Raw genomic sequence first — 25852 nt, forward strand, 5'->3', positions numbered from 1 at the left:
CGTGCAGTGGCTTCATTTAAACTTTAATCTATGCGCTGTTTCTCCACGAGCTGGATTCTGCCGCTATCACTATTTTTGGCGTGTTAGCACTTTACAAATCGTGGCTGTCTTGTGCAAACATGTACCATTGCAAAATGTCTGCGTTTTTCGCACATTAGCATTGCGCTAATGCTCAAGCCAGATTGTAGAAACTCTGGCAGTGCAACCATAGAGATCAAGATAGACATATTAGTCCTTTGTTTTTGCCATAACCTTTCAATGTGAACAAGGGTTTGTTACCACCAAATGCGGGTTTGATACCGCCAAATGCGTAGTTGCCTGCAGTTTTTGTTTTTTACAGCACATTTAATAAAGGAAATTTGATGATGTCGATACCTAGGCTGTATATTCATCTGCACTGCTGCTCGAGGAGTGCTCTAGTGCTCTCTGTTTTTTGTACTTTGTACACGTTTTTTCGAATATATAAATATATATAGCACTTACATGAAAAGGAGTATTTGGCATGTTTAAAGGGAGAGTCATATGAGGTGTAGCTGAGGAGTAGAGAAGGGCCTGTGCAAGTGCTTTCCTCTTGTGCCTATGCCTATGAGGGGAGAGGAGGACTTCCTACGGTGTTGCTGCCTGTCTTTACATGTCCCTACAATCTCTGATATATTGGGCGCTGTGTAACAGGACAAAGAAAACCATCTAGTGAACAAAGACACTTACTTACATGTTCTGTATGTCACATTTCATAGTTTTTCCATGTGGCTCATGCAGAACACTGGTGGCTGTGTGGTGCACTCTCGGGGCAATTACTTGACATGTGTGGTTGTGTCTCCCCACACAGAGGAAGGTGGACACCGTGGGTGCTGGTGGTCTGGGGCGTCAGCAGAAGGACAGTTGACCGTCTGCTGAGAGCTGGATTAGCAAACCCCTTAATGAGATGTGACATGACCTCCCATACTTATCCTTACCAGTACTCTGTCGTCAAGGACAGACACAAATCACAGGATGGCACGAGGGAGGAGGTAGGCCTTAAAGAACAGTCCCTTTAAGGCTGAGGAGCGATTACAAGCACAGCACAGCAAGTGGAAGAATAGCCCAATCTCTACAGCAGCTCTACGGTAATACCGTTTTGGTGGAAACTTGAAACAATGGGGATCCCCCGACTAGTGCTGAAGGAGATGATGCTGCTTTATGCGAACCCCGAGTAATAAGTAATAGTAATAATTACTTTTTGTTTGTTTATTGTCTACGGCTATAACAAATAAACCTTTTGCATACAGAACAAATGAATACAATTAACATTTCATTAAAAACATTTTTTAAAAGACACCCTAATCTCTTAAAATTCAACATTACAAGAAGAAATGTAATGTTATTCGTACATAATAAAACAGAGCTCGCTCACCTGCTAAACAAATCAAGTTAATTTGGTGGTTGCATCCATTATACAACAGACCTGCGTACTAAACAGGGCTGAAGCGCCTCCCAAACATGCATGGCTGCGGCCCTAATGACCAATGATGCCGCTGCCATAATTATAGCCCAGAACTGGTCAGATTCAATCGATCCAGATGGTGAACAAAAGCATTTGAGCTCCTCACATGCAGTTAGAAGAGGTCTTCTGGTCTCCCTGCTATTCATACACAGCCTGGCACAGTCTCAATTCTCTGGAGACCCCCTGCCATGCACCAAGATATTCCAACACAGGTAGGATGTTTAACCTGAACTACAGAATACATCGCCTTAGGGGAAGGGGACACCACTAAATAAATGCACGGCTGCCCATATTCAAAGCATTGTGTTGCAAACTCGACATGACGTTTTTTTGTGTGATGTTCGTCCATAGAGCCAACTATCCCACAAACGTGACTTTACCTTGAGCTTATATCCAAGATTTCCGATGTCATCATGGTCAAAAGAGGCCAACCCAATACTTTCTAAATGGGCTTGCATGTTAGAATTGCAAGACTTACATGAGTCTGGTCGCAGGAAATGATTATGAAGAATGGACCGAAACAAGAATACTTATGACAGCCGATACTAAATATACAAAACGTGCTCCTGAAAGTTGTATTGTAAGAAGAAAGCAAAGGTTATTCACACAGACTGTGTATTGTAATATGCTCTCGATATTAGGGTCAGGAAATCTTAAAGTGCGTCCCAGTAAAATCAAAAAATATTCAAGTCCTGCTAGAAACATATTGAAGTGAAAGATTAAAAATACACAAATGAAAACCAGGGTTTTGTTTTTTTTACATCAACCTCTATGAATTGTCAGGACACTATTTCCAAACACTAATAGATTAGGAAACAGGCATTCACGATCTTTGCCCCCAGGCTGTGGAACTTCACACTTGCCAGGACCTGCCTCCTCCGGGAGGACCTTCTTCATGCACTGTAGACACCCCAGACCCTAGCCGCTGGTCGACCCCCCCCCCAATCATCCCTTAACACTGCCCATGTTGCTTAACTGTAGTGCATTACTGCACTGCTGTAACTCTTGCTTCCGAATCTGTATTCCGAGTAACCCATTTTGTGAGGTGCTCCTCTACTTCTCAAAGCTAGGTTTGCGGTTAAACTATATGGAATATTAAATATATACATAAAACACAGCAGCTTAGGTTAACTGACTGGCAAGCAAAGTGACCATTACAAAGTGTGCAATGTTGCATTAATATGCTTCAGGCTTCAGAATGGCTCCCCTGGTTGCCTACAACGTGGCAAGATGCTAAATGCATTCCAATTACGTATTACACCAGTTTAGCTTACAAAGGCTAGTAACAAATTACAAAGCAAGGACTAAGATCTACAGATGTTTTTCCTTAAAACTAAAATAATTCTATGTACAAACTAAGAAGGAATTTGCCCTTTAAATAGATTTACTTTGACAGTGGTCCGAACAGGACTAGATGGGAACATTACATCTTTAAGACCTTCTTTCTGATGGCTTCTCCTCATACAGATTCCTAATTTTGATCAATACCCCACTCTTCCAAGAGGGGGCATACTCTGCATCAAGCTCCTCTGACAGCCCACCTCTACCGACTGCCATAACAAATACTGCACACCAGGCCCCCATGAATTCAGTACTCCACCTTTTTAATATGTGCTTAGCAGGTAATGAAACACCCATACTAGGGAGAATTTCACCCCAAAAATGTTTTTGTCTTTTTTCACTTTGGCGCTCTCATATTGCAGGGCAAGGTTGGAGGGCGATGAATCTGTGGGAGGGGATTCCATCAAAAAGAACATTACAGGGCAACTCATGTTAATGTTTGGCGAAGGTGCGTAGGAATGACCAGGTTGGAACTTGACAAATCTGCTAGTGGCACAGCCTCTCCGCCAATCTGAGGATGCAGCCATTCCTCTAATGCAGGAGTCTGCAACCTTTGGCTTTCCAGATGTTTTGGACTACAAATACCACCAGTCCTAGCTAGCATAGTCAATGGTGAGGGATAATGGGAGCCATAGGCCAAAACATCTGGTGAGATGCAGGTTACAGACCCCTGCTCTTGTGGAATGGCTCTGAGGCTTTGAAGAACTTACTTCCCTGTCCTAGACTATCATTCCAAAATGCAGAGTATAATCTACTGTGAAATGGTCTGTTTAGTGACAGCCTTCCATAAATAAGCATAGGCAAAATATAAATAGCTTATCACTCTAAAGAAAAAAGCTCTTGTCCTGGCCATGTAAAAACTCAAAGCCCTTTTAGGGCGCAGCCCGTGCAGTCTCTCCTTCCTCCCTAGAGGGATGAGGTGGCAGGAAAGCCAAATGTTTAAATTCAAATGGAAGTCAGAGTCCACATTTAGAAGGACAAAACAAGACAGCTTTCAAAACTGTCTTTTCTCTGTAAAACACAGGATAAGGGGCCTTAGATGAGAAAGTGGAGCTCACTCACTCCTTTTGCAGAAGCTATAGGCACCAGGCAAACCACCCTCCAAGGCGGCATCTAGTAAGGGGCATCTAGGATAGGGGCTCAAATTGAGAACTCATTAGAAAAGAAAAAACGAGTGAAGGTCCCAAGCCGGAGCCACACATTGACTCTGAGGAAATCTATTAGTTAAACCTTTTAGAAACTGATAATCCATGAGGATTGTAAAGCAGGACCCCTGTTCCAGCGTTCTCTTAAAAACAGGGATGGCCAGAAGGTAACCTGTCACACAAATTATCGTCAACCCTTGCCGAGCCAAACACAACAGAAACTGCGTAACAGCAGACGTAGGGCATGGCAAGGGGTGAAACTCCTCCTCTACCATCCTCCGGCTCCGAACTTTCTCCACTGGCACGCATAGATGGCTTTCATAGCAGGCCTGTGTGCAGAGAGCAGCCCCTCGAGGGCATCATCTAGCAAATCCCAGTAACATTAGCATAACCTCTCAGCAGCCATGCAGACAGGCTAAGACAGTGGGGGTTTGGCTGGAGAATATGATCCGCTAACTGGGACGGCAGGTATGATATGATATGATGGGTTATTTATAACGCGCTTAATACCCAGAGGTTTCTAAGCGCAGACCCGGGGATCGAACCTGTGTGGCTCCATGTTGCCTTGCTTCCAAGGCGAGCACGTTGCCGCTGAGCTATCCTCCCGAGTCAAGCCTCTAGGATAGGTGTTGATGTGGAAAGAAGGCAACCTACAGAAAATCAATTTGCTACGTCCCCCATGCCCAAAAACCAGACAATTCAAATGATGGTGGACCTGAATCTCAACAATCTGCTGAGAACCAGTGGTATGACAACTGGTGGGACTTTGTAGAGTGGAGTCAAATTCTACTCCACCAGAATCGCATCAGCCAAGGCCTCCCTCGGATGAAACACCCTTGCGCAGAACAGCTTGTACTTCCTGTTGTACATGGTCTTGAACAGAGGTATCCGAGCAGCATCGCATGGAGGGAGGCTTTTCTGGTGATGGTGCTCCTTCCACCCGAGTGTCCAGGACCGCTCCAATGAACTGGAGCATCTGGAATTGTGGCAACTGGTTTTAAAAATAAAAAAAAAGGATCCTGGAGAGCTGACTGCAATAGGAACTGTCTGAAGGCTTTTGCATGAAGTGAATTCGGTGAGCGAGACCTCCCCAGCAGAGATAGTTGTCCCACTACTGCTACCAACTCCACATTATATGTGCATGGGGTTTTGAGCAGTGCTGCCAAACATTTTGCTCATGGTGGTATTTCCTAGGGTGGGTGTTTAGATGACATCTTGTGCACGCTTACAGTGGATGGTGAAAGCGGTGTGCTGACAGCCCAAAGAGGGGGCACCCTTCCGGCCGTTACTGGCTTGGCGGGATACCCCGGTGGGCCTCTGATATGATATGGCATTAGTAACGCGCCTATACACAAGTGTTTCAAGACATGGGGACTTTTTTTGTGTGGGGAGTGATGCGGCTGTGTGCTGCCCCTACAGCACAACATAATGGCTCGTCTGTGTCGTGCCAGTGCTTAATGTAGGATAGTTGCTGTGTCCTGGAGGCAGAGGCGTTGCTAGGGGCGGGCTGGGGGAGGGGGGGGCTATAGCCTCTGGTCGTTTGGCTGTAGCCCCGGATAGAGGCTCAGGGGTTACATCCAAAAGGTTAGCTAGCCCCGAGTCCTGACAGTCCGGACATTAGTGTAGCCCTGTATCTTTTCCAGACCTAGAAACATCCCTGACTGGAGGCAAGCAACGCACTACAAAAACATAAGGAATTTCGTACCCTGGGGAGCCCGGGTGGCCGTGAAACCGTTCTGAAAAAGACGGTCACGTTGGGCATCCCTCATAGTTATTTATGAGGTGGAGTTAGGGTGGGGGCAGGTTAAGGGAAGAGACGTGTACGCCTGTAGTCCTGCGACAAAGGGACTGACATTGGTGACGAGTGTTGCCAACGTCAGGCTTGTTTTTTCCCAAAGTCGCTTATAATATTTTTAAGTCGCTTGTTGTGGTTTTTGTCCGCCTTTTCCCCTAATTGTGCGCTTATTGTTCTGCTTGTCTGCCAGTCTCTGTCGACTTGGCTCCATTCACAGAAAAGAAAATGCATATGAAAAGCTAAAATCCCACCCTCCCATATCCAGTAAAGCACACACTGTGAGGCTCGGGCTGATTGCCTTTCTAATGCGAAGCCACACGCAGCGTCCTGGGCAGGGCTGTCTACATCGCTTTAACAACCTGAAGGTCCTCCTTTCTTTGTGAAAGGCATTTTGCATTGATGGGCTCTTTCAGTATGAAAGACCCTCTGAAGACTCATTACCTAGCAAAGAGGTAAACACTTACAGGGCATTTAAGGCAACACTTTAAAAGTTTAGTCATGATGGAAATAAGCATTGGCAATGTCAATAGTTTGGGCTTTTGTGTAGGCATGGGAAAGTCCCTACCAGGCACTGCCGGAGTGGTATGAACGGGAGCAGGTGTAAAATGGTGTGAGTAACTGGGCATCTAATAGCAGTGCTTAATACGTTTACACAAGCCAAAAACGACTGTTGGATTTGCCACTGCTTACAGGTGACGAGGGGCCAGATCCAGGGAGCCCACCCACTGCAAACCTCTGTTCAGACGCTCGCTGGCCTACGTCTGTTCTTTCCTTGGCCTAGGTGGCGGCAATGAGCCGCGGCAAAGGCTGCATTCAACTCCCGGGCAGCGCTCACGCATATCTATGCAATTATGTCCCGGGCAGAGGCGGTGAGGTGCCGGGACGTTAGGCTGAGTAGTGTGGGCCCCCCCCTTTTCTCTAGTTTCTGATACCCTTTTACCTGGGATGAAGAAATAATAATACACACAGGGTATTTGTTCGTGGAAAAATATGGCCGTAGGCTAGTTTATTTTCTACAGAAAATAACACCACACAATAATCAGGATGACCAAAATAAAAATCGCTTTTGGGCACCTCGTGTCCAGGGGATGTGAAAGCCCCGCCTTCTCCTTGGCTATTTTCCGTTACCCAGGGGCATCCATTCCTGGACACGTGCCGCCGCTGCCTACGACTTTTCTTCTACCGTGTACCGTTGAAAAGTACTCGGCGTTCCTGTTCCGTGTTCTTTGTCTTCTTGTTGCTGGGCGGGTTGGGTGGCAAAAATGTTTCCTTATCCCCCTTTTCCAGGCCCTGGGAGCTTACCCGAATGAGGTGAGCTCCTACCTGGATGTGCCTTCCCTGGGTTACTTCGTGGTACTTATACCCCTTTCCCCTTTGTTGTACCCCTGTGGGGGCCGGACTTCCTCCTGCCCCCCCATTGTCTTACATCGCACCTTTCTCCATATGTTGTTGTCCTCCCCTGGCAACGCAGAGGGTGGGGGCGCCGCTTTGTCTGCCCCTCCTTCTTTGTTTCGCGCCGTTTGTTCCCCCACCCTGCGCCTAACCCCCCAGGCCCTCCATCGTGTCGTACTTTGTATGACACAGGGCCTGGGGCAAACGTGCCTGCAGGAAGTGCAGTGCGCACGTTATCCAGCCCCTGTCAGCGGCGGTGAGGCACGAGCCCTGCCCCCAGTGGTGCCAGGCCTACATAAGAGGCACCCAGGCTGCCAACTGAAAAAAAGAAGAAAACATGGCAAAGGCGCTGCTGCTGGTGGGGACAGCGCCAGTTCTGTGTGCACCCAGCCACTGCATGAAGAGATCAGAGATTACACTCACATGAAGGGCCCGCTCGAACAGTCATTTATGAACCAGCCCTCACCACATACTGCTTCAGACAGAGGAATCCCCCTCAACTGTGAACCACTGCACCAGCGGCACCACTGTCAAAGTACTGTTAAGCAATAAAGAAGTGAAAGTTACACAAAGGAGATGAAAGTGACAATGTGAAAGGTCCAAACCACAGCCACCATGTCTGACAGTGAGATACTGGCCACAGTGCCTGCCCGCCCATCAGAAGTATTCCAGGTTGCACAAGGGGAGGTTTCCCCGTGGCAACTGCCCACCAGCATTTATCCTCACTGATACCAGTAACTTAGGCCCACGGTGGGTCCGCTGGGCAAAGGACTTCAAAGTGTATGTAGAAGCAATGGGCCCCATTTAGCGATGAGCGCAAAAAGAATATTCTGACCCTGGCAGTAGGGATGTCTGTACGCAACATCCTACATTAACTGGTTGGCAAAGAAAAAGCCATGTTTCAGGAGATTTGGGAAGCACCCACCAAATATTTTGCTTCCCATACCAATGTGGACTATGCGAGACACATATTTCATACCACCATGCAGGAGAGGGGTGAAACACTGGACAACTTTGTCATGCCACTCCGCATCCGCATTAAATCATTGAACCAGAGGTTGGAACTACCCCGTGGGTTTCACTGATCGTACCCGTCCCCAAAAAATCAGCCGAAGGGTCCATTCGGTTCTGTGTGGACATGCACTGGCCAAATGTGGCCATACAGCGAGAATGTCAACAGGCCCTCAGATTCACAGACATGATTCACCTCCTCAATGGGGCGACCATGTTCACCAAGCTGGACCTCAACAAAGGTTACCACCAGCTGGAGCTTGCCTTGGAGTCACGCTACATCACCACGTGTGACTCACATGGGGTTATATCGCTTTAAGCGGCTACATTTCTGAATATCTTCGGCAGCAGAAATATTCCAAGAGGAGATCCATCAGATCATTAAACATATCCCGAATTTCCTAAATTACAGCAATGATAGCCTGGTATTTGGCAATACTCCTTAAGAACTTGATCACACACACCCTACAATGGGTTTGCATGGCGCTGGAGGCAGCCCGGGTGACCCTCAACAAGGACAAATGCGAGTTCCAGAAATGGACTTTGAAATGTTTTGGTCACATATTTTCTTATCAGGGTATGTGCCCGGACCCAGACAAAGTGGGTTGTATATGCTATTCATAAAATAGCACTGCCCTATAATAAAGGCAATTGCATTTGAGCTAATTTGCATGCCCACAAAACATTGCTCATGTGGCTCTAAACTAGAGGGAAACTTTCATTAATGGCTACTGGCTGGCGCTGTGACATGTGAGACTTAATTGGAATGGTTTATTCTACTTTTACTCTTCAGGTGGAAGGAGTTTTCAAGTCTTTATAAACCCACCATAACTTTGCTGGTGAAAATAAGAGATCCACAAAAAAAGCAACTTCGCACTGCAAAGCCTGGATAATGAGGCACACTCCTCGGTATCCAATAATCACGGCTGATGGTAAGAAGAAGACAGAAGCCGCCCTGCAAGACCGTTCTGCTGTCAGTGTACAGGAAGGACATGCCTTTGTCTTTCCTCTTCATTTTGCAATGTGAAAGTGAGGTGTGTGGTGAGAGGCGTGTCTCTTGTGGTGTCAGAGAGAACACATATACCTGTACAAAGCTACCTCTGGGCACAGCATATTTTTTGCCTCAGGGTTCTTTGTTCTCCAGAGAAGGCCAGTGTGGGCAGGCAATAAAAGAACAAAGACAATGCATCTCACTGCATAAATGTTGAAACCACTGCGCATGACACTACAGAACATCACCCTTTTAGAGTGTCCGAGAACAGACGGTCTTGCTTACTCTGCCTGCTCCGTGCAGATGATCCTGCAGAGCTGGGGCGACTGGTTTGCTGGGGCCCAGACTGGGAGAACTGTGGGGCAATCGTTGGCGTCTTCCCTTTCCTTGGACTTATGCTCTGCAATTCGGGGCTTCGTGGGATCTTCGGTTTACTGTTGAACCCAGAGGAGATCTCCCTGGAAATGCATTAAACAAGGATCATCATTTATAAACAACTTTATTATAAACAGGCATTATTCTGGTCATTCAAAATCCAGACAAAAGTAACTTGCACCGTACATCCCTAGTTCAGTGATGCATTTACTGTAGAAAAAGCAGTGACCGGAAGCTAAACCTCTGGAATCAAGGCCGGCAGGAGGAGAACGCTAAGCTTGCCACAAGTACCCTACTTCCTAGATTATACTGAGGAGGAGAACGTCAAGCTTGCCACAAGTACCCTACTTCCTAGATCTTACCGAGGAGGAGAACGCTAAGCTTGCCACAAGTACCCTACTTCCTAGATTATACTGAGGAGAACGTCAAGCTTGCCACAAGTACCCTACTTCCTAGATCTTACCGAGGAGGAGAACGCCAAGCCTGCCACAAGTACCCTACTTCCTAGATCATACTGAGGAGGAGAACGCCAAGCTTGCCACAAGTACCCCACTTCCTAGATCATACTGAGGAGGAGAATGCCAAGCTTGCCACAAGTACCCTACTTCCTAGATCATACTGAGGAGGAGAACGCCAAGCCTGCCACAAGTACCCTACTTCCTAGATCATACTGAAGAGGAGAACGCCAACTTGCCACAAGTACCCTACTTCCTAGATCATACTGAGGAGGAGAACGCAAGCCTGCCACAAGTACCCTACTTCCTAGATCATACTGAGGAGGAGAACGCCAAGCTTGTCACAAGTACCCTACTTCCTAGATTATACCGAGGAGGAGAACGCCAAGCTTGTCACAAGTACCCTACTTCCTAGATTATACCGAGGAGGAGAACGCCAAGCTTGTCACAAGTACCCTACTTCCTAGATTATACCGAGGAGGAGAACGCTAAAGTTGCCACAAGTACCCTACTTCCTAGATTATACTGAGTGCGGACATTGCACCCATCTCCCCAGAGGCATACACACCTGGCATTCTACTGTCCTCCATTGAGAGGCTTCTGGGGTAAGCCGTTTGAAGGATCAGCGAGACATCAGAAGTGAAAATGAAGGGGCTGGACACCTCCCAAACCAACATAAAAGGTGGAATATTGAAGCACTGGCTTAGAAAGGGGGAGGGGGCAGACTGCCTCCAGCCCCATTTGAGGGAATAGTAGGACCTAATACAGTTCACAAGCTGTCATGAAGAGATTAACATTGGGGATTATCATGTAAAACTCATAGGGGATCAATTCAAGCAAGGCTTTGAGGACTAACCCGATCCAAGTTGTCCTTGGAGACTCGCGACACATGGATGAGGGGGGCATTGAGAGACTGAAGGGAAGTGGGGCGTTTTAAAGCTAGAGTGAAGGGGGTAGGGAGAAGGGTGTTTAGTTGTTGCATGGGAGGAATACAAAATTGAAAACGAGTGATTGTATATGGTCTACCTACCCTGATCTGTAAAAGCCCAGTAAAAACGCAGTTTCTATCATTTGAACTCCAATATCAAATATATTGAAAAATAAATAATTTGTGTCTTTGCTTCAAAACATAAGAGGTGACACCTCACAGTTTGACAATCCTACAGAAAAGCTAGGCTTAGGCAGAGTGGCAGGGGGCTAGGGGACTTAGACAGCCAGGCCAGACAGTTTGCTAACTGTGAAAATGGCTGTTTACAATTTACTTAACTGTGTCTCTTATCTGAAGGCAGTAAGCGATTGGGAGGGACTTCAATAGACAAATTAAAAGATGAATTGCAACAGACTAATTTGGGAGAAGCATGTGTCAGTTGGGATTAGGTGAGCAACTAGGAAGCTACTTTGATAACAATGCCAACAGTGCTTTGTCTAAGAAGCACAGACCTTCTGATTCACGTAGCTTAAGTGGAGGACATCAAGGTAGACATGGGTAAGGGGTAGTGTCGAAATAACAGGAGTGGGTAAGTAGAATGTAGGTGTAGTACTATAACATCAATCATAGTATTGCAATAGGTTCCACCCCTGGTTGGAGTCCATTTTGAATTTGGCTATGCATGGCCTGGCAGAATGATTTCTTGCAACCATTTCATGTTTTGGCGTTTATTTAGAGCATGGACCTAGTGTTGCGACAGGGGCGTTGCTAGGTTTGTAAAAGATCCAGGGCTAGAAGCCCACGGCAACTTTAGACTACCACATAATTAGTCTATATCATATAAATGCGCACGCTGGGTCGCACTTTCTAACATTAATATTGAATAGTATATTACTCAACTCGTATTTGGAAGTACTGCTAACATGTAGCTATACTGCCACTCCAAAGTGTGGCCATTCATTCAATAGTGCTAGGTAATACTTTAAGAGGTTATATAAGACACAGAAAAGGCTTTGGACAGGACAGTCAAAGACTTGCTGTGGATTGAGAAATCGTATTTAAGCAATAGCTAGACAGCCACATTAGCCATACAGTCACTTGCTGCTTGGTTGTTGGGCTGACAAACTGACAGGGGGTAGCTAGTGGGCTTAAAAAGTGGTGGGACACATTTAATTGTACAATGTAGCAAGCGAGTGTGAACTTGAACTGGGGGCTACTAGGGGCGGGGGTTGTGCGGTTACTCTCCCCCTGTGAGAACATTTTTGAAAAAACCCTGTCAAAATCGCACATAATTCAGCACGAGTTTTACAAAATAACCAGAAAAGTACATATGTTTCTTAGTGATCTAAAGGCTACCGAATACTGTAACGCTAATAAGATGTGGCAAGCAGGCGGGATACAAATACCCAAACAACAGAACATAACTAACAAATGAAAAGCATTTACAATTCCAATATAGCCTTCGAAACAATGACATTTGTTGATTTATTCCAATACCGTGTGAGTTGCATTTAGTAGAAATGCAATATGGACAGAACATACTGCAATAAAAATGAAAGACGCATTTCTAATTCCATCATAGATTAGCCAATTGTTGTTAATGAATTTAAATTCAAAGATGCATGATACAAAACACATAGCTACTGTATTTGGTTCCTATAGAAACCAATTAAAACTAACCAAGTCAAATATAATTTGACTGTATAATATCACCATCTCAAAAAACCTCATTTATCATTTTAACTAGTAAAAATAAGTGCTTGCCTTTCCGCGTGCATGCCAGCAAAACGAACAATAGCATCATCAGAAACCGATTGCAGCACTCTTCGCTCTACTGAAAGTACAGCAAGGTCCTGTAATCTAGATGGCCCCATTGTACATCTGAGCCCATTGTGAAGTCTCTGTAAATCACCGACAGATCTCCCATAGCTACTGCTCATTGGTACACACAGCAATTTGAATCATTTTCTTTACAGTTGGAAACATTAGAGGATCTAAAAGTGTACACACTTGATCCATTGAGAGAATGGTTTAAAATGGTGCCTTAAACAGCACACTTTCTGTGAAAGAAATTGGGTAAAAGGCTAGACAGTTTGAGGCCAGAGGGTAACTTATGAAAAAATACAACATTTGCCCAATGCATTTTCTTGCCTTTCCCTGTATTATATGCCAGTATAAAAACATGTTCAAGCTATCTGTGCCCATACATTTCCATGCTGCCTCCACCAACATGTGCCAGTATTCCCACATAAGAACATACGCATGTTTGCTTTTACATGTTTTTTTATAATATCATTACTTGCATTGTGCCAATATTTGCCAGTACTTCTGTGTAAGAACATACTACCGTTGGCTTGGCCATTAAAAGTGACATGCCACAATAAGAAAACATGTCCAAACTGGTTCCAATGTAGGCCAGTCTAGACTCATAACAACACTTATCACGCTTGCTTCATCATAGATGCTCTGTTAATAAAAAGTCATGCTACAGTAAGAAATAGCTAGGCCGCTACACCAAAATGTCATTCTTTTTATTTCATATAGTTCTATAGCGCTGGAACAAAAGCCCGGGGGCATAAAAGCGCTGCAATGTAATACTACTTATCATGCTTGCTTTATCAAAGAAGCCCAGTAATACATGCCTAGCCACAGTAATGAATGGATGGACTGGCTGCACCAAAATGGCAGTATAGCCACGTAATAACACACATGAACTTGGCTTTGCCCGAAAAATACAAGTAAAACATGCCAAGTCAATTAAGGATGTGTGAAAAATGCTCTGGTTATCTCCAGCCTCCCAGGGCTGGGGCACACCCCTTTCACCCATCAGTCACACACCCATACATCTTCTCTCATATTTATTCACACTGCATTCTCCACACAAGCACACACCCAGGACATTCACACATACACACGCAATCACATTCATACCCATTAAGCCACCAGTCACTCACTCATTTACCTTCTCCCGCATACACTCATCCAGTAATTACCACAATGTTGCTCTCATTTGTGCGCCCCCACTGTCTCTGCGTCTTTGGGGGTGCACAAAATACTGACTGCCATTACTGCCACCAAGCAGAGTGGGGATTGCGGTGGTGTCCCCCACTCTGCTTCAGGGCAGTAACGGGAGTCGGGGGGGGGGGGACAAGAAAGTTAAAAAAACAACAACAAAAAAAACACCTGCAGTGTCAGTTCCGGCCCACGCAAGTGGGAGGAACCGATGCCGCAGGGATAGCTTGGAAGAGTGCCGCCGTGAAGGTAAGTGGGGTGGGGGAGATGGGTAAAGTGACCACCGAGCCGCGCCATAATTGGCATCAACATTTTTGTCAGCGAAGTTACTGACATGGACCCCACCCAGAACATACATCCATATATATCTATCCATCTATCTATCTCTCTCTCTCTCTCTTTCTCTTTCTCTCTCTCTCTCTCGCTCTCTCTCTCAGAAACACGTGAGACATGTCAGGTTCAGCTCCAACCCCTACTGAGCACCTCCTTCTCATGCTGTAAGGCCTGCCCCAGCATTCACCCTTATGGTTGAGGACTGGGCCAGGGTCCCCCCTGGACCTTGACTGGCAGGGCGCCCGCACCGCAGGGCCTGTTACGCCAAGGCCCAACACCACCAGCACGCTCCCCATTTTTGTTACTGCTCCCTGAGACCTGCAGAGACCCTTTCAAACACAAGCACCCATTTCCACCAAAGTAACTGCCCCTACCCTCCACACTATTCCCCTCTCTCTCCTTTCTAACTCCCTCCACCATGCTGCCCTCCCATGTTCTTGTCACTAGCTTTAGCCTCACTCTCCACTTCTATAGCTCCCCGAGACAGTGACTACCCCTTCCCTCCACACTGCTCCCCTCTCACTCTCCTTTCTAACCCCTCCAGCACCTCCCCTCCCTCATGCAAGGTTCTGAAATTACGCCTCCGCACCGCAGGTTCTGCCAACTCCTGCAGGAAGGCTCAATTTTTGGAAAAAGGAATCTCATTATATTGCATCCAAAATATCGCACGTTAACCTCGTCCACTCTGCACACAAACATTCTCTTTCGCCTGAAATGAAAGCTGGCTAGCACTTCTGATGTCTGACTGCGCCTTTAATCAGTTACCCCAAAGAACAAGAGTCACATCAGACAGCAAGGCGTAGCTCGGAAATGCAACTGGAAGCAGCCTGGATTGGCTCTGCCTGCATCGACTGGACGCATGATCTAGTTTTGGTTGTAGCCCATGAGCTTATATCCAGGGCTACAACCAAAAGACCCAGGGCAATGGCCCACTCAGCTCCCCCTTGCTGCCTGCGACGCCTCAGTTTGAGAAGTAGCGGACAGTTCTACTGAGAGTAATGGTTGAAGGGAACAAAGAAGGGAGGTGATAACTTGGAGCTTGCCTACCATAATTTCTGATAGGGGTGAGACTTGATGATCAAACACAAAGAGGTAGAATGCAGCCACGGTGTTTGGCTGGGGAAGAGCAATGGTATCAAGAAAGATGATAGACATGAGAGTCCAGTGAAGCTGATTAACCAATTGAAATGGAGATCTAGGTTTCCTTGAGTGTGATGAGCCCTGGGGTTGGTGAGCGAAGTTAATGGCTTCAGCTAGAATGGAATAGATATTGTCTAAGGAGGAAGGTTTTACGTTTCACTCTGAATCTGAGGGCAAGCTTGATCCCGATTAGTGGACGTTCGAAGGTGTAGAAGTGTACACCTTTTTTTCACAGATCTAAATGTCAAGGCTTCCCAAAGCTTGGCTTTGGGCAGCCCACATCCATTGGAGGATGAGAACCCCAGCAAGGAAGCACAGTTTTCTTTCAATAGATTTGAAGACGAAGCAACAGCTTTTGAACAGGCTACGTGCTTGCAGTATGAGCCAGTGTACTAGGGTTAGGATTGGGTATTATTATGAAGTGAGCTGCTACATGCAATATTGCTTTAAAACAGAGAGGTTCTTTGATTCTCTGGATGTTTTGGACTGCAACAACCCCCCACCCCCAAGCTAAAGACAGCATATTCAAATTTGAGGTTTAATGGGAGTTGTAGTCCCAAATATTTTGAGAGTGGCAGGCTGTACACCTCTACTTTAAGGGACGATAAAGAGAACTATTACAGGCATTTAGTCCTATTGTACCCAAATCTCATAGTGTGGCCTGGAAATTGCCTTTTGGTAGGTAGTTCAATTTTGGCAGCAGAATTAGTTCGAATAATAACAATGTCACACTGTATTTAGCCATTTTCCCCCACTAAGGCACTTGATTTCTCAAGAGGGTACAATCTTACATGCTCCAACATTTGAAGGAAATGGGGGTAAATAAATGTAACAGATGGTTAAATTTGCATTGAAGTATATTGGACAAAATCTTATGCCTCAGTAATGCAAAGTGTCCGGGAGCGGGAAAGACTTTTTATGCAGAATATTAAAGCATATGAGTAGCAAAACACACTCATCAGATCTCTTTTCTCCAAACGAAGGCAAAGCCACACTGGAATGACAGCAGAAAGTCATTACATTTACGTCCATTACACTCTGGAAAAGATGGAAGACACACCTGAAAACCAGTAAGAAGTTTTAACCCAGAACACTCCCATTCTCTCATTCTCTCAGTTGGGTTTCCCATGTACGCTCCACCCTCACGCTGGTTGTGCCGATGTTTGGCGCAATCGGTTAATTTTGTGGAAATTGGCAAACTCGATAGAGAGTTATTGGTATTGGGAGCTTGGGAAGCATATAACAAGCCTAAATAACATAAAAGCTTGGTGCCCACTATCTCCAAGTTCAAAGGTATTCCTCATCCAGAAACATAACGTGGCACTACGCATCCTCTCAAACTCTGAATTCTGCATTTTTAGACCAGCCACCGTATCCAGAACCTCTTAGATTTCTGCTTCCTGTCACTGAGCGGGTGCCCCACTTGAAACTCTGGCACACATTCTCTCCCTTCTACCCCATGAATAGTCATCTGAGATCTAAATGGCACGAGCTTCTATTAAAGGGGAGACAGGATAAATATGAAAATGCAGTTCTTCCCCGATTTAATTACACTAGCTCCCCCATGTTGGTCTTCAAGGTGTCCAATAGTGTGTGGTAAACAAGCCTTAAAGAAGGCAGGAAGGTTGATCACTGTGAGAAACCTGAGGGTATTCTCCCGAGTCGACCTCGAGATCCCTTATTCAGGGAAGGGCTGATGCTCTCAGATCTCAACCCTGGGGGTGGACGAGCGAGGGAGGATCACCTGGGAAGAGGAACCCGGGGTTATGCTAAGGGGAATTGCACCAGGTGAGTCGCAGTATTGTACCGGGGAAGAAGGATAGGAGGACGATATACCTGAGGCCTTTGTAGGTTATAATACATTTACCCACATTCCTCCCGTTGAATATAGCTTATCCAAATCTACCATACCCTCCGTATTTAACCAATCCACTAGGATCTCAAACCCAGACACATTCAGGAACCATCTCTCTCAGAATCCCTGTTGTCCATTTTCTACCTGACTACTCGCAATCATTCGTCTCCATGTTTGTTTGTTTATTCGTTTATTCATTTATAATGCGCACCAGACCCGGGGGTATCAGGGTGCAGCAGTTACGACAGATGCAAGGCTTAAAGGTGTCTCTCTGATAATTCATTCCCGAACACTCAGTCTACCTTGATAAAACACTACCATTCCCACAGTCCTCTCTGTCCATTTCACAGTCCCAGCTATTCCCATTTACCTCACAAACCTTCCAAAACCCACTTTTCCGAGATCACCAAAAACCCCTCCAACTCGAGTGTTATAATTCCATATAACACCTCTTCCCTGTCCTACCACGCAGAAACTTAACCTCACCCCTTTTCCTGACACGAAAGACAACGGGCTAATATGCAAACTGTTTACTTAACATGTCCCAGCCGCAGTGTCAGGCAAAGGCAGGGAATTAACCTGAATCACACACACAGCTGACAGCCCTTTCCTTTCCCCAGAGGGCTAAAAGTTGGAGCAAGTACAAGCAAGGCAGACCACACGACAAGACAGCTATCCAGACACGGCAGATCAAGTGGAGAAGAAGAGCGGCAAACATCGAGACACTGACGAGGAGAGACACGACCTTGCCTTCTTCAATAAAACCCTGCATACCCTCTGCTGAAAGACTCATAAGGCCGAGGACAGTGGCCCAGGTGTGTTGCGGCGGATGTCGGCAGTGCACGGAGCGTGTTGACGCTGATGGGCGGGAGCGAGGGAGACTCCTTCTACCACGGTACCGGCCTTGACTTCGGTTACGAAGAAGGCCAAGAGGTTCATCACAGCGGTGAGTCGAGGGGAGAGCCGAAGGAAGCCGAGCTGTGGTGAATGAAAGACACAAAGTCGCAAGTTGAACCAAGTTCAAAGAACTGTAAACGTGTTGAGGGGAGACCAGCTGTAGAGGGAACCGGCACCACGTGGGTGTAACTCGAGAGACTGTGATCGATCCCCATCTGAGCACAAACTACAGAAACCAGAAGGCCGTAGAAGAGCTGCCAAGATAGGTCAAATGGGTCATACAGGAGGTCAAGCAAAAGCCTTGTACAGTCGAAAGACTTTGACCTACTAACTTTAAAGAAAGCAAGGAAAGTGAATCCTCTAAACATTGAAAGTAAATGTAAAGGTGAAGTTGGCAAGTATGAACCCGGAAGAGGTGCTGTTAAACGAATCTTCACGAGATCGTGAGTTACCTCTGCTTCCTGTAGACCGTGGAGTTGAGGTTGCCAGTATGTCGATGTATGATGGCCGATGAATGGGTAACGCGAGAAATTAGCCCAATCCCCTCCTGGCGATATAACACAGGACGGCACTGAACCAACTCCCAACGCCACGGGTGGCACTTCTCAGAATTTGCGTGACGTCGGGACAGTGTTTCCACTGGCTGAGAAGGCTTGATGAAATCACCGATGATAACAGGACTGAACTCAGGAACTTCCAAAAGGCAGTAAGGCACAGGTACCGGCAGAGCACAAGACAGGCAAGGAAGGCAAACTGAAAGGAAGGCAGTACAGACAGGAGAGTCCCCACTACAACTAGGAACCCAGACAGAACCTACTCTACCCTAAACCAGGGAGGGGCAAGGTATCAGAAATAAGGAGCAGAAAGAGTAGGAGGACCAGGAAGCAAGACTGGAATAAGGAAATGAGGCAGAACTAGGCAGAAAAGGTTAGAACAGGAAACTGGAGGGCTGGACAACAAGCGCCAGGACTCCAGCAGCGCATACACAGTAACAACCGCGTTGAGACGCGTTGTCCCTGTGTATGCGGTGCCCTTTTATGGCCCGGGGTCAAAGCGAGGCTTGGAACACATGTTCCGACACTGCGCATGCGCAGATCCTCGCAAGATGGCGGCGTCCACGGCGCCCATCCGAACCGCGGGTCGGCGTGAGGAGAGACGCCACCGCGGGTACAGTCTCCATGAAGGAGGAGACCGCTGCGGCCGTGGACCAAGGACCCCAGGACAGGTAAGTGGCGCCCGCGAGCGAGCGCGCGGCGTGACACCATACCCCCTCCCGGACAACCCCAGAGCACCGGGTTTCCAAGGGTAGCGGAGATAGAAGTCCCGAACCAGGCGCGGTGCATGCACGAAGGAGCGCGGTTCCCAAGTACGGTCACAAGCAGGATAACCCTTCCAGCTGACCAGAAGCTGCAGAGCACCTCGCCAAATCCGTGAATCACATATCTCCTGCACCTCAAATTCAGGGACCCCCCGAACCAAGACCGGGGCAGGACGGGAACAGGTACGACCCATAACATCGGGCACGTAGGGCTTCAAAAGGGAAACATGAAAGACAGGATGGATCCTCCAAGAGCGGGGCAAAGATAAACGAAAGGCAACAGGCGAAATACGCCCTGTGATGCGAAAGGGACCAAAAAAGCGGGGGGCTAGTTTCACAGGTAAGTTGCGTACCGGTAGATTCTTGGAGGACAGCCAAACCATGTCCCCAACATGAAGGACAGGCTCAGGGCTCCGTCTCCTGTCAGCCTGCTCCTTCATATGTGCTTGTGCCGCTGCCAAGGTACCGGCCGCCAGACGATGTTGATCGCGGATCAGGGACACCAGGGCATCTGCAGATGGAACGGCACTGGAAGATGTTGGATGAACAGGCAGCAGTCTAGGATGAAGACCAGTAGAGCAATAAAATGGGCTGAGTCCGGTAGCGGAATGAACAGCGTTGTTGTAAGCTGCTTCCGCGGTGTCCAACCATTCCGACCAGTTGTCTTGGGTAGCATTGGCATAACAACGTAGGTATTGCTCAAGGGTCTGATTGGTACGTTCCGTCTGTCCATTAGTCTACGGATGATAGCCGGAACTCAGGGCTCGCTGAATGTCCAAATGCCGACACAGTTGGACCCAAAAGGAAGAGATGTATTGAGACCCCCGGTCTGACAAAATCTTCTCCGGAAGACCATGAAGACGATACACCTCGTGTAGAAAACATCGTGCCATCTGGGATGCAGTGGGCAGCTTAGGAAAGGGCAAGAAATGAGCTGTCTTGGTGAAACAATCCACCACCACCATTATACACGTGAAACCACCAGACAGGGGCAGGTCAACGATGAAATCCGTGGCGATAGTATGCCAAGGGTACGGAGGCGTTGGCGTGGGTTTTAGAAGACCAATGGGTCTTTTGCGAGGAATCTTGGTCTGGGCACATACTGGGCAAGAGTCCACGTAGTGCTTTACCAATGTAGCCCATCCAGGCCACCAGTACTGTCGTGCAACCAGTTCTTGTGTTGTACGAACTCCACGGTGACCGCAAACGACGGAATCATGACAATTCTGTAAAACGATTTTCTGGAGTTCCAATGTGGGAACGTACAGACGATCCTTGAAGAACAACAAGCCATCACGTTCCCTGATGTCAGCACGTTGTAGTATCTGTGTTCTTGAGGGATCCGTTCGTGTCGCCTCGGTCAACTGTTGGAGCTGGGGAGTCACCATCGATAGGAAATGTTTGGACGCTATCAGAGGTTCCGGTTGCTTGACACCTTCAACGTTGTTTTCCAGAGACCGTGACAAGGCATCAGCCTTATTGTTCTGGGAACAAGGAATGTACGTGACGGTGAAATCGAACTGTGAAAAGAAAAAGGCCCAACGAGCATGACGGGAGGTTCTGCATTGTAAAGAGCGCAGGAACTGTAGATTACGGTGATCCGTGCGAACCACCACCGGGTACCTCCCACCCAGCAAGTGATGTCGCCATTCCTCGAAGGCAGCCTTTATCGCCAGTAATTCTTTTTCTATCACTGCATAGTTTCTCTCACTCACTGACAATTTCCTCGAGTAATATGGCACCGGGTGCTCTATTCCCGTGACTGCATCTTGCTGTAGTAGGACCGCCCCAATTGCGTAGTCCGAGGCGTCTGTTTCAACCACAAATGGTTTTACATCATCTGGATGTCTAAGAACAGGAGCCGACATGAATGATCTTTTTAATTCCTGGAATGCCTCCTCGGCCTGCGTGTCCCAGAGAAACGGCACCTTGGTACTGGTCAGGTGGGTTAGACTGTTGGCCAGTTGAGAGAAGCGTGGAATGAAACGCCGATAAAAGTTGGCAAAGCCCAAGAACCTTTGAAGTGACTTCACGCCATGTGGCGATTTCCATTCTTGAATAGCTTGCAGTTTTGCGGGATCCATCTGTACTCCTGTGTTGCTGATCACGTAGCCCAGAAACTCCATGCTCTCCCTATGAAATTGGCATTTTTCAATTTTGGCATACAGGCCGTTGTGTATCAATCTACGGAGGACTTCCTGTACATGCGCCACATGTGCAGTATGAGTGTCAGAAAAAACCAGAATGTCGTCAAGGTAAACCCAGACAGATATTCCAATAAGGTCAGAAAAGACATCGTCCATGAACCGTTGGAAGACTGCCGGGGCGTTGCAGAGGCCAAACGGCATCACCCTGTATTCGAAGTGACCAATAGGTGTTTTGAAGGCTGTCTTCCACTCATCTCCCTTCTTAATCCGCACCAAGTGATAGGCCCCTCTTAGATCCAGCTTGGTGAAGATCTGTGCTGATTTCAGGGATTCGATGATGTCCCGGATGAGTGGTAACGGGTACCTGTCCTTCCTCGTGATCTCGTTTAGTTGTCGGTAGTCGATACAAGGACGCAAAGCGCCCTCCTTCTTCTTGACGAAGAACAACGGGAATCCTGCAGGGGATTTGGACGGCACTATGTAGCCCTTGTTGAGGCAATCCGTAATGTACTCCTGTAGTATGCCTTTCTCGAGGTGAGTCAACGAATAGATCTTGCCATGGGGAATGATCGCACCAGGCAGGATGTCAATCGAACAATCAAAGTGCCGATGGGGTGGTAGTGGTATGTCCTCAGGCTTGGAGAACGCCTTGTGGTATCCGGCATATTCATGAGGAACCGATTGAGTGGCACATAAACGAGCAGATAAATCAGCAGGATTGAGGGACTCCAAAATTGCAGGAAAGGTTTCGTGAATTACACAGTCACGAGGACAACGTGTCGAAGAGAACACCAGGGAGCGAGCGGTCCAGTCGACCTGGGGATTGTGATACAACAGCCATGGTAAACCCAACACCACCGGAAATGAAGGAGACTTGATGACGTCCAATGAGATACGTTCGAGATGCCCTTCCACAGAGAGCCACAAGGGATCGGAGTGTTGGCAAACCGGACCAGAAGACAAAGTAGAACCATCGATCATCTCAACCACCGTTGGTCGTTCCTTGTTATGTAAACGGATCCCATTGGCAATCGCGAACGAGGCATCGATGTAGTTGCCAGATGCTCCGCAGTCCAAAAGGGCCCAGGTCTTCACACACTTTCCAAGCCAAGCAACACCGACTTTCAGGATCAACAAGGGTACTGAGTTCATGGGGGGAAGGACGTATTCAGAAGGGCGGCCCGCTGCTGCCTTCGCCTCAAACAACGGGCCTGTTAGTTTTCCTGTTTCTTCAGAGGACGTAACGGACAGGTGCCTAGAAAATGGCCAGAACCACCGCAATACATGCACAAGTTCTTCTGTCGTCTTCTTTTCTTTTCAGTCTCGGATAACGGACCTCTGACGGCACCCAACTGCATGGGTTCTGGACCTACATCGATAGAAACAGCCGGTCCAGGGTTCTGTGCTGGAAGAATTGGTTGATACCTGTCAGATCTGCGGCGTTTACTCCGTCGTTCGGTTAACCTGTGGTCAATGCGTAAGACTTGTTCCACCAATGCAGGCAACGTTTCCGGCTCCGGAATGTGCAGCAATTCGTCTTTGTACTCCTCTCGTAGTCCCCGACGAAACAAGGTTTTTTGAGTGATTTCGGGCCTTGTGAATCAGTTGCTAATTGTCGAAACCGACTGATGTAGTGGATTATGTCACCTGACCCTTGCTTGATCTCCATTAATTGATTCTGGGCCATGGCTGCCAAATTGGGCGGTTTGAAGACGTCCAAAAAGGCTTTCTCGAAGGCAGCGAAATCACCCAACAGAGGACTGTTGGTAGAGACCAAAGGCGCGGCCCAGGCGAGTGCATTGCCGGTTAGATTTCCAAGGATATACCCGATCTTAGCCTTGTCTTGAGAAAAATGTGTAGACCTGAATTGGAAATGGATCCGACAGTGAGTACAGAACTCTGCCACTCGACGCGGATCACCATCATACTTCATCGGAGTGGTGTAAGCCATGGAGTTCTCAGGCGGTGTAACAGGTTGTGCGGGATTAGCCAAACACCGATCCAATGCTTGTCTGAGAGTGTTGTTTTCCTGGCGGAGAGTGGTCATTTCAAGACGCATGGCACACATTTCTTCACGTAGTTCCTGCATGTCGTCCATGTCGGGACTGAGGGATAGGCGTCTCAATCTGTTAAACGAATCTTCACGAGATCGTGAGTTACCTCTGCTTCCTGTAGACCGTGGAGTTGAGGTTGCCAGTATGTCGATGTATGATGGCCGATGAATGGGTAACGCGAGAAATTAGCCCAATCCCCTCCTGGCGATATAACACAGGACGGCACTGAACCAACTCCCAACGCCACGGGTGGCACTTCTCAGAATTTGCGTGACGTCGGGACAGTGTTTCCACTGGCTGAGAAGGCTTGATGAAATCACCGATGATAACAGGACTGAACTCAGGAACTTCCAAAAGGCAGTAAGGCACAGGTACCGGCAGAGCACAAGACAGGCAAGGAAGGCAAACTGAAAGGAAGGCAGTACAGACAGGAGAGTCCCCACTACAACTAGGAACCCAGACAGAACCTACTCTACCCTAAACCAGGGAGGGGCAAGGTATCAGAAATAAGGAGCAGAAAGAGTAGGAGGACCAGGAAGCAAGACTGGAATAAGGAAATGAGGCAGAACTAGGCAGAAAAGGTTAGAACAGGAAACTGGAGGGCTGGACAACAAGCGCCAGGACTCCAGCAGCGCATACACAGTAACAACCGCGTTGAGACGCGTTGTCCCTGTGTATGCGGTGCCCTTTTATGGCCCGGGGTCAAAGCGAGGCTTGGAACGCATGTTCCGACACTGCGCATGCGCAGATCCTCGCAAGATGGCGGCGTCCACGGCGCCCATCCGAACCGCGGGTCGGCGTGAGGAGAGACGCCACCACGGGTACAGTCTCCATGAAGGAGACCACCGCTGCGGCCGTGGACCAAGGACCCCATGACAGGTAAGTGTCGCCCGCGAGCGAGCGCGCGGCGTGACAGGTGCCGACAAGAAGGGGGCAAAGTCTAAAGTCCCATGAAACAAGTGTTGATAAAGGTGAACCCGACCGAGGGATGTCCAAAGGAACTGTTTAAAAAGACATTACGATGAGCGAATGCTGGAGTAGCAATAGTGAACCCGCTGGAGGAAGGCTAACAGTCGAGAGGGGTCAGAGCCCGAACGAGGGAGATCCAGGGGTGAAGCCATCACCCAAAGTCCATTAAGAGAGGGAACTATTTGATTTGTGGAATACAATTTGTGAAAAGTCAGTGCCCAGAAGAGGGGAACCCAGGGGTGAGACCATCACCCGAGAAATATGTAGACCAGAACTTTGTTTGTTTGTTGTTTTTCTTGATGAACCTATCAGGCCCGAGGGACCAGGAAACCATAACCCCAAAGGCCTTGATAGCAATAGGAACTGTTTGAGGATCCGCGCCCGAAGAGGGAGATCCGAGGGGTGAAAACCGAGCACCCAAGACACAAAGGAGTCAGCGCCCAAAAGAGGGGGAGCCAGGGGTGGAAAATCCTCACCCTAAGTAAAACCAGGAGATGAACTTTTGTTTTGTTATTGAATAACGTCAGGCCCTCGAAGTCAAGAGACTTTTAAGAGCAGCTAGACTTGGCCATCGACGGTCCTGATAGTTGCATGTGGAACTGTCGACTCGTGCTGGGAAAGCTCAAGTGTGTGCTGCGCTCCAAGATCCCGCCTTAACCCGTGCTCAAAACGTGGGGATGAAGACCCAGGCTAATGCATCCTGACATATTATTTGTGAACACTTCTTTCTTTTCCTGAGAATTATCCCACACCCTTTTGTATTATTTGTAAGGTGTGTCAATATGTTTCTTAGTATAGGCCCTTTTAATTTTGACACAGCGCTGTTGGGTATTTTGTGGATATTTGGGGCATTTTCTTACCGCCAAAATACCTTTAGCAATAATCACTCTCTGTATTCATATTGGGTCACACATAACAATAATACATTGCATTATTTCAGAATTCAGACCTATTTAGATAATGTGCGCGATAATTTGCGTGGTTGGTTGGTATAGTGGTTGGTTTATTTGTGGCCCCAATATCCAACATCCCTTGTTTTTTATCTAGATTGTTCTTGATCACTAGAGAGACCTCAGGCCTACATTTTAGGGATACCACATTTTCAGTGTTGTGTGCCACCATGGGCTATTGTGGTATTTTTGTGGTAATTTCCACTACCTTATATATACGGTATGGAACTATGTCCAGAGAGTCTCTTCCCGTTGGCTCAT

General features: G+C 47.5%; 1 protein-coding gene across 7 annotated transcripts in view; it reads right to left on the bottom strand.

The window, feature by feature from the left end:
• The window catches only part of ARMC9 (armadillo repeat containing 9), a 1454284-nt gene that overhangs the window by 71028 nt on the left and 1357404 nt on the right, over positions 1-25852 (bottom strand). For 4 of the 7 annotated variants that reach the window (XM_069617565.1, XM_069617561.1, XM_069617564.1 and 1 more), the window contains one exon: positions 9444-9616. The exons of the other annotated variants lie outside the window; for them this stretch is intronic. In XM_069617565.1, coding sequence (XP_069473666.1) covers positions 9444-9616 — 173 coding nt within the window. The remainder of the gene's footprint in view (positions 1-9443; positions 9617-25852) is intronic. 7 annotated transcript variants of the gene reach the window in all.

The sequence above is a fragment of the Ambystoma mexicanum genome, chromosome 10, assembly GCF_040938575.1.
Source record: "Ambystoma mexicanum isolate Mex_15411 chromosome 10, UKY_AmexF1_1, whole genome shotgun sequence".
NCBI lineage: Eukaryota > Metazoa > Chordata > Amphibia > Caudata > Ambystomatidae > Ambystoma > Ambystoma mexicanum.